The sequence below is a fragment of the Mytilus galloprovincialis genome, chromosome 9, assembly GCF_965363235.1.
Source record: "Mytilus galloprovincialis chromosome 9, xbMytGall1.hap1.1, whole genome shotgun sequence".
Lineage (NCBI taxonomy): Eukaryota > Metazoa > Mollusca > Bivalvia > Mytilida > Mytilidae > Mytilus > Mytilus galloprovincialis.
This window is the reverse complement of record NC_134846.1, coordinates 1,298,660-1,309,104: the sequence shown is the minus strand read 5'-3', so window position 1 is coordinate 1,309,104 and position 10,445 is coordinate 1,298,660. Positions and strand designations below refer to the sequence as shown.

General features: G+C 31.8%; 1 protein-coding gene across 17 annotated transcripts in view; it reads left to right on the top strand.

The window, feature by feature from the left end:
- The first annotated feature begins 6,559 nt into the window (after positions 1-6,559).
- The window catches only part of LOC143044208 (PDZ and LIM domain protein 7-like), a 58,604-nt gene continuing 54,718 nt past the window's right edge, over positions 6,560-10,445 (top strand). For 11 of the 17 annotated variants that reach the window (XM_076216116.1, XM_076216131.1, XM_076216122.1 and 8 more), the window contains exons 1-2: positions 6,561-6,775; positions 9,444-9,595. In XM_076216116.1, coding sequence (XP_076072231.1) covers positions 6,665-6,775; positions 9,444-9,595 — 263 coding nt within the window. In that variant the 5' untranslated portion in view covers positions 6,561-6,664. Of the gene's footprint in view, positions 6,776-9,443; positions 9,596-10,445 lie in introns of all 17 variants that reach the window. The other 6 variants (XM_076216121.1, XM_076216115.1, XM_076216114.1 and 3 more) reach the window with 2 other exon arrangements.

The following is a 10,445-nucleotide window of genomic DNA, read 5'->3' as shown; positions in this document are numbered from 1 at the left end:
TCCGTCTGTCCCGCTTCAGGTTAAAGTTTTTGGTCGAGGTAGTTTTTGATGAAGTTGAAGTCCAATCGACTTCAAACTTGGTACACATGTTCCCTATGATATGATCTTTCTAATTTTAATGCCAAATTAGAGATTTTACCCCAATTTCACGGTCCACTGAACATAGAAAATGATAGTGCGAGTGGGGCATTCGTGTACTGAGGACACATTCTTGTTGTGTTTGTTATGTTACTGTGAACTTTTACATGAAAAAGGGCATTGATTCATGTATTAAAATGAAAGTATTTGTTAAATTTTTAGCTTTTCTTATTATATGTTACTTTATTTGATTACACTAGATGTGAAAATACCATTGATTAAGTATCTGTTGTACTTATCATATCATATTCAGTCACATGGTAATATTAAATTAGTTTCTGTAGTAAATAACTGGTGGAAACAGATGCTTAAATCTAGGTCAGACAATTATGACCTGACCTTATTGAGTATAAGGAGAACATATAACAGAGTATGGTTTACTTGAATCAAATAATAAATTTGCAATGGTATTTTCCCACACTGTGTAATTTGACTGACACATCTGATTGTATGTTAAAAGATATTATAAGTTTGATAGAAGTACAGTTGAACCTTGCTCTATTTTCCTTTTCTTTCTTATTTTGCATAGCATTAAATAGCCCACTTTTATTACAAAAAAAACAGTTGGGGAAAAAGTAAATTTACCTTCTAAGAATAGATTGGTATTTGGACATGGAAAAAGTAAAATAGTTAACGACAATGCTATGTTGGAATGTACACAATGGAATATAGACAATAATAGATGTCCTTTAGATTACTGTTTATTAGATCAAACATTTACATAAAATAACAATGTTCATTTTCTTTTTCAGTTAATAAAATAAATATTGTAAGGCAAAGAAAAAGAAAGATTTTCAAGGATTTACCAAAACGTTTGATCTAGATGAAAAGTCAAACATGCCTAACTGCCAATAATGTATATATATAATAACCATAGCAAGGTTCAGATGTTTGTTTACCAGAATAGATATTTTATTTTATTTTGACTTGTTTTATTAATTTTGTAATATTTACATTTATATGCAATGTCCCATATGGGCACTTCCTGTCAAAGGTGCTTAAAATTATTTTTATAGTTAAATGTTTGTAGTATATTTAGATTAGAAAGTTGTAGTATATTTAGAAGATTAGATTATTTATATATTTTTACACACAATTCTGAAATATACATGTAGCACATTGTAGCCTTCAGTCAAAAAAAACAAACTATTTTTGTATTCTGTTTTTTCATGATACTTTTTCCCTGTCTCACAACAGACAGTGATACAGTTATGTTAGTCATCCAGAATTTTTAGTTGCTCAAGTGATCACTAGGGGTGTGTTTGGATATACGCCTGAGGTTGCCTATGGTTACCCATAGGTACCTATGGGTAACCGTAGGCCGCCTCAGGCGTATATCCAAACACACCCTAGATCTAAAATCAGCATATTATCTTTCTACAATGATGCATACAGCATAAAATTGTGTATTCTGACATTATATTAAGGAAGAAACTTTTAGGTCAATATGGAAATATTATATTCATAATGACTGATATTTATATTTTCCCTCCAATTTTCTTAGTGAGTTTTAGTGGGTTTTGTTTGCTCTCTAAATCCCTATCCATTTATCATTTATAAAGAATACATGTTTATTTTTTTCAGTTGCATCTAATTTGAATAATATCTTCAATGAGTATAAATTGTCATTTGTGTATAGTGTTAAGTTATTTTTAGAATGTAATGAATGTTGTTGTTATACCCTGCAATATTTAGATCTGCTATTTTGTATACTGCTTTACACCACTTATCTATTTGTTGGAATAAAGTTTATGAAAAGTTGTATTATGGTTTTTAAAATGTCAATAACATGATAAGAAAGGGATAATTTGGAATAGGGGAATGAGAAATAAATTCAACACTATAAATAATGTCTAGATAACAAACAGGTAGAAGAGACCCACACATGCCCGATGGTGGCAATCAATTCCATTCGAAGTTTAGTTTCAGGTCAATATTCAATAGACCTCATAAACACAAGCTCTAGAGAGCTTTTCAAATCGACTAAATAATAAAATTTATACACACATACAAAATTCATGAAAACAACAGAATTTTAAACATATAGTGCATAGTAAGATACCATAGATGACATATAAAAGTAAAAAGCATAGTATCCACTCAGAGGTCAGTAAAGTAATCACTATCAAATGGGTGGTTGTTTTTAGATGTCAGTTAAGTAATCACTAGCAAATCAGTGGCGGAACCAGAATATTTTGCAGGGGGGCCGCTGACTGACATAAGGGGGGAGGACGTGCTCCAGTCATGCTTCAGTGATTTCCTATATAAACAACTAAATCCCCCCTGATCTGTCTATGCAAATGGATGGTTGTACTCAGATGTAAGTTAAGTAATCACTTCCAAATGATTGGTTGTACTCAGATGTCAGTAAAGTTATCACTACCAAATGAATGGTTGTACTCAGATGTCAGTTAAGTTATCACTACCAAATGAATGGTTGTACTCCGATGTCAGTAAAGTTAGCACTACCAAATGGATGGTTGTACTCAGATGTCAGTAAAGTTATCACTTTCAAATGGATGGTTGTACTCGGATGTAAGTTAAGTAATCACTTCCAAATGAATGGTTGTACTCAGATGTCAGTAAAGTTATCACTACCAAATGGATAGTTGTACTCAGATGTCAGTAAAGTTATCACTACCAAATGAATGGTTGTACTCATATGTCAGTAAAGTTATCACTACCAAATGGATGGTTGTATTCCGATGTCAGTAAAGTTATCACTACCAAATGGATGGTTGTACTCCCATGTCAGTAAAGTTATCACTTTCAAATTGATGGTTGTACTCGGATGTAAGTTAAGTAATCACTTCTAAATGAATGGTTGTACTCAGATGTCAGTAAAGTTATCACTACCAAATGGATTGTTGTACTCAGATGTCAGTAAAGTTATCACTACCAAATGAATGGTTGTACTCCGATGTCAGTAAAGTTATCACTACCAAATGGATGGTTGTACTCAGATGTCAGTAAAGTTATCACTTTCAAATGAATGGTTGTACTCGGATGTAAGTTAAGTAATCACTTCCAAATGAATGGTTGTACACAGATGTCAGTAAAGTTATCACTACCAAATGGATAGTTGTACTCAGATGTCAGTAAAGTTATCACTACCAAATGAATGGTTGTACTCATATGTCAGTAAAGTTATCACTACCAAATGGATGGTTGTACTCCGATGTCAGTAAAGTTATCACTACCAAATGGATGGTTGTACTCAGATGTCAGTAAAGTTATCACTTTCAAATGGATGGTTGTACTCGGATGTAAGTTAAGTTATCACTTCCAAATGAATGGTTGTACTCAGATGTCAGTAAAGTTATCACTACCAAATGGATGGTTGTACTCAGATGTCAGTAAAGTTATCACTACCAAATGAATGGTTGTACTCAGATGTCAGTAAAGTTATCACTACCAAATGGGTGGTTGCTATAAGATGTCAGTTTAGTAATCATTAAAAAATAGGTAGTTGTACTCAGATGTCAGTAAAGTAATTAACACCAAGGGGTGATTGTACTCTGATGTCAGTTAAGTTATCACTACCAAAGTAGTTGTTGTTCTCAAATGTCAGTTAAGTAATCACTACCATATAGATGGTTGTTCTCAGATGTCAGCTTAGTTATTAACACCAAATCGTTGGTTGTTAAAAGTACTCAGATGTCAGTAAAGTAATCACTACAAAATTGGTGGTTGTACTCGGATGTCAGCTAAGTAATCATTAACAAATAGGTGTTTGTACTCAGATGCCAGTTAAGTACTCCCTACCAAATCGATGGTTATACTCAGATGTCAGCTAAGTTAATCATTTTCAAATCGGTGGTTGATACTCAGATGTCAGCTAAGTTATCATTTCCAAATCGGTGGTTGCACTCAAATGTCAGATAAGTAATTAACACGAAATGGGTGGTTGCTCTTAAATGTCAGTTAAGTAATCACTATCAATTAGGTGGTTGCACTTAGATGTCAGTTTATTAATCACTACCAAATGTGTGGTTGCTCTTAGATATTAATACAATATATGCTTTTTTTTAATAACACTCCGTTATGTAATCACTACCAAATGGGTGATTGTACTCACATTTTAGTTAATAAATCATTTCTAAATCGATGGTTGTTCTTAGATGTCAGTAAGGTAATCACTACCAAATTGATGGTTGCTCCTAGATGTCAGTTTAAAAGTAATCACTACCAAATGGGTGGTAAGGACTTTAAGTGTCAAAGTGACAACAGATCCAAACGAAAACAAGAAACAAACAAATGTTTGTACCTGTCCTAAGTCAGGAATCTGATGTTTGTTTATGTAGTTTATATGTGTTTCTCGTTTCTCGTTTTTTTTTTATTTTATATAGATTAGACCGTTGGTTTTCCCGTTTGATTGGTTTTACACTAGTAATTTTGAGGCCCTTTATAGCTTGTTGTTCGGTGTGAGCCAAGGCTCCGTGTTGAAGGCCGTACATTGATCTATAATGGTTTACTTTTTTGAAAATTGTTATTGTTATTTGAAAATTGTTATTTGGATGAAGAGTTGTCTCATTGGCACTCACACCACATCTTCCTATATCTAAAAATTATGAACAAAGCTGATGTTCAATTACATCATGAAAAAGAAGATGTGGTTTCACTGCCAATGATACAATTCTTCACAATAGACTAAAACACTATGTTTAAACGACTATTCTCCCTTAATTAGAAGCCTTATAGTAGAACTTTCCCTCTTACAAGACTATGTCCAAACTGCGTTTTGTCGCTACCTAGATTCTTGGTCATTTTGTGATGCGCATATGCATGTATTTTCACTCCACACAAGGCTATGTTCTGGGAAAGTTTTTTGTCCCTAACTAGATTTCTTATAATTTTGTGAATGTGTACATTCATGTATGTTTCCCCTTACTAGTAGGCTATGTTCAAATGATGTATGTTCCTATGATCTATTTATTTCCCTATAAACGGGTTACCCGGTTAAAGTGAAATTCCGATCTTCTACTCTTTCCTTACTGGGCTGGTGCAAGAATAAACTTTATCACCACTATGTTTCTTTGAACAATTGAGTTTCTTTCATTCTGCAATATATCCTCTAGCCATTTCTCTCCTATGTTAGACATTTTACCGTCCGCAACATTCATGAAATATTTGCAATTGGGCGTTAAGCAAACGGCAATTGTTTAGACAATTCATGATATTTATATGTTTATGGTTAGAAAAATGGTAGGATAAAATGCTTTTTTTTTACGTTGTTCAAGAGAATAACTTCAGCGATCTTCTAACGCATCTACGTCCTCCATTGTAATCTATATGATTTTCAGTAACTTCATCTGGTGACACCCAAGTTACCTGATATGGGAAATCGACATCTGTTTTGTAAAGCTTATAAGATTACAATCGTTTTATGCTTTCAATTGGATTTCATTTCTGACTATTGAAGTTTGAACGCATTAAATATATTAATGGAAATTGTATCGTTCAGCTATTGGGAACTTAGTAAATTTGACATTACAGTTTTGTCGACATCTTCGCAAGCCAAGGGTTACGATCCACCCTTGGCTAGCGAATATCATGTTTTGTCGAAGGCGGTACCAATTTTGTGTAATCCACTTGTCTTTCAGTTACAATCTAGATCTTTGAAATTAGAAACATGACTGTGTACTGTTGCCAGTCAACACATGGGCTTCAAGTTTGTTTTGTTTTGTTTTGTTTTCTCTGACCGTTCAGTACGATCATTATATATATGTATATAGAAATAGTACACTTAGTGTGTTCATTTTACAACTTATGTGGTAGTAAATATATAAAAAGAAGATGCGGCATGATTTCCAATGAGACAACTCTCCACAAGAAAGGAAATGACACAGAGATTAACAGCTATATGTCACTAATTTCAAGAATTACGAATGTTGACCTTATGAGATTTCGGTCATCTTCTTACCATGTTAGTAATCTTTTCATCTCTTTATCCATTTTTAGCCTGGGACATGCAAATCGTTCATTTCTATATATATACGAATGCAACAAGATATACATTATATAGGCCTAAGTATATTTGGTTGTAAAGTTTTTATTTTGATTTTTTTTGTAATTTTCTAATTTAGATTAACTGATGTAAAAATAAATTTGTTATCCAAAGGTTCTACGGAAAGAACATCCACAATCTTTCAGCTTTTTGGGAAAGTCTTTTTCAAGCTTTCTGTATTTTTGACTCTGAGATTTTTGATAAAAAAAAAATAACCAAATGCGTAGAGAATCATAGTCAACTTAATCTTTATTCGAAAATGGGAAATTAAAAAAAATATAATCAAGTAAAACAAATTATGAATATCAAAATATTCTGGAAGTAATTAGCAAAACTTGCGAAATCGATATCGCAGTCAACATATTATAGACCGTTGTTAGGTATCTTATTTCAATGGTTATTAGTTGTATTACTCACTTTCGGAAGGCCTCGGTATGCGCATAGACAAACAGGAAATTTTTCGGCAAGGTAAATTTTGACAGTTCATTGATAAGGATAAACGTGCACATTCCAGTCAAAATGTCAGTTTTGACATTGGAGGCTAAATTAGAACGAGTGGACCCTAGCACACCATGGGGATTTCGTATGCAAGGAGGAAAGGATTTCCATAGTCCGTTGTCGATTCAGCGGGTAAGTTCAAGAGTTGAATCTGTCCATATTTGGGTGTTAGACTTACAGATTAGAAAACACGGCCTGTTTATTTAAAAAAGAGTATACAATCTTTTTTTATGAGGTCTTTTATGTGTTCATTGTAGAGGAATATAATGGTCCAGGCCGAAAGAAAGATCCTGGCTGAATCATCAATTGGGATCTCTAAATTATCAGATTTATGACTAAACTTTTCAAAGATCAATATTTCTTTAGAGTAATGTTCTATTTAAGACTTTAATATGAAATGAAATCAGCAAAGATAGCAACTTTTGAAAGGACATTCTGTTAGTTAAGATGTCAAAAACCTTATAGAGCTAGGTACTTGTCTTAACTAATGCTCAGAGAACTAATACTATCTCATAATATAACTCTTGTCTATTACTATACCGACATGACCTAACTCTATCCCTAACCCTTAAACTTTAAAAAAACGTAACCTTACCCAAAAGTATAGGGACATCTAAAGTAAACATGGTAAAAGAAGGTAGGCTTTTTTTGTTTCTTCTTACTGGTTTTTGTTATTTTTCAGGATTTTTTTGAAAGAATTAAATTAAAGGAGAACACATGTATAATTTCAAGCAAATCTGTAATAATCATGATAATCTGATTGTCTATATATAATGTAGCTAAAAGATGATGACAAGTATGCAAAATCCACTGGTTAAAGATCGATAACCTTCTAGAGCTGATCAGGTAGACCCTGTCTCATAGTGTAAATTAAGTTGTTAATCAAGTGCACCTAATCACCTTACTATTTAATCAAATGACTGAGGTTAGATATGAAGCACTACTATGATAGGGATAAAATGCGGCAACATGCATGTTCAGAAAAATGTATGAGCTGTACCAATGATATCAAGAAATTAATTAGACATTTGTCCAAAGAGTTAGGAAACTTGTCATCCAATATAAACCACAGGAAGTAACAGTGGTTAATGTATGTAAAGTTGTTAAAGTTCTGGTGAAAAATGGGATTAGTTGTACATGTACATGTAGGTGTCAATGATGTCAGTTAAATGGAAATAGATAAGCTACATTGTAGAAAAGGAAGAAGTGACTAAAAGGTTCTGAAACTAATAGTTATTAATAGAACTGCTTTCTCTCACTCCTCAAAATGTTTCATTATGACCATGAGTTGTTCCTAAGGGTCAGTTTACTGATTAATGATTATGTACATGTATATAAAGAAAGAAAAAATATTATGCTGTTATTAGTGGTCTCTAAGACAGATCTTAAAATTCTGTTACAAGTTGAAGTACAAACATACATGTATGCATTACATTTTGTATATTATAAAAAGGAAAAGGGAAATGTCACATTAAAACGTTCATATTTATTTTAATACAGCATCCTTTTTTAACTAATTTGGAAATCTTAATTATTAAAGCTTATCGTTTATTTTTATTACATAAATGATTAATTTGATTGAAGCAAGATGCATAATTACAATGTAACCACCCTGGTTATATCATACATTTCATACATTCCATCTATGATTTTTATCTACATAAATAATTATAATTGATTCATTTGCATTCACATGTACATGTACATGTTGGTTAACTGTGTGTGGGTACACATGTATGTGTAAGGATCTTGTTACATATGTATCAATTGATTTCCAAAATGTTTGTTTTGATTACTCTATTTAAACTGATTGAACCTAAGTGCAGGTCTCTCAACCATTATCATATCCTACACTGATTTCTTGTTGTGGCTAGATGCATTTGTAGTTGGTTCATATTATATAAAGTTACATGAATAAGCTATGCGGCTAATTAACCTGATTGTAACCTAACTGCAAAGTTAGCAACCCTTATATCATATTTTCATTTATAACATATGCTACAGCTAAGACTTGTTAATTACTACAATGTGCATGGGGAAGAATAGTCAATCATATAATTATGCATTTTTGATTTTTCTATTAATAATTACAATGTAGCTGTAGATGCATGGCATAGTCGGAGTAAAACATTTTCAAATTGTAGATCTTACTTTTTCACCCTGTATCAAATTTCAATCATTTATTTTGATTTAAAATCCATAGTCCAAAAATATGCATTATGGATTCCTGTGATATTAATTTTATAAAAGTACTATATAATTTTTACAAAATCATTTTATTTTGAAAATTATTATAAAAAAAGAAAGTGCAATATGCAAGTTGGCAGTTGTTTGCATTAATCATGTTAATTACAATTTAACATTCAAATTACTTTTAAGTTTATATGAATTTACTTCATAACATGCATAACACAATATTACTCCTCTTTGCCACAGCAAAATAATATTTCAACTTATAACTTGATGAAAATATGAAACAAAATGACTTGTATGCACTAAAAGCAGACAAATTTAAAATTATATTCATACATTTTGGTGTGAAAACTAGCTTTTTATTTTTATATTCAGAAGTACATAAAAATATGAGTTGGGAATATAATGGTTTAGCTATAGATCCCTAACTTCACGAATTTGTTATTGTTAAAAGAAAATGTAAGAACACTGAGAATAGACACTTGATTAAGTTTACTTGGTTAAACTATAATAAAAACATGAGCTTTACTTCATAGACCAGCTGTGTTGATTGTCCATGTTACTTTAAACAATGTATAGACCTTTAAACATTTGTTTCTTTCAACAGGTTAACGCTGGAAGTTTAGCCGCTAAATGTGGATTACAACAAGGGGACATAATTCTAAAAATAGGAAGTGTAGAAACAGAGGTGCTCCGACACAAGGAGGCACAGGACAGTATACTCCATAGTGGAAATAAATTAGATTTATTATTGCAGAGGTAATGTTCTTCTGAAATTAGAATTGGTCAGGTCAAAATTCTGGTATACCTTTCGTTACTCATCATGATCATTGTCAGTCAAAAATTTGTAGAGTAAATGTTCACCATGTTTAGTACATTGCAGCAAATCCTTAAACTCAAATTTATAGTCCTTTTGATTAGTATAGCATGTTTATTTTCATTGTACTTTTTTTTTATATAAACCATGAACATGTCATTTAGTCACTCAGACTGGCAGAATTTACACTGTATATTAAAATTTATGTAAAAATATACATGTGTAAACACCAAGAACACAGTAAGGCCAAATAAAAATATATGTGTGGTTCCAGTAACCTGACCGACCCTAGTTAAAAAAAAACAGACCCTAGAACTTTTTTTTTCATTTCTGAAAAATAAATTTTCAAACGATCAAATTTTGAGGATTGTGAATTAAAATAATTAATTCATAGATTTCTGTCATCTGAATTTCCATCACAAGTATCTGTTATGGCTAAAATGCAACAATTCATAACAGAATGCAACAAAATTAACTAAAAACGTATCATGACTGTTTATTTACAACCAAACACATGTAAAAATGGTGGACTTCCAGATGGGGCGTGTATAATAACGGAAACAATTTTGGTAAACACACGATTTTTTTCCGGATTTTGACATTCAAAAATAAAAATTACCGACCCTATTTTTTAAAAGTATATGTAACTGGAACCACACATATATTTTTATTTGGCCTAAATGTTTATTAACTGTCTTCAAGTCATGTTGTTTATTGTACATGTATGCATATGTATGTATGTACATGTATGTATGATGATACAACAGGATGTTCTGCATAAGCAAATATGTT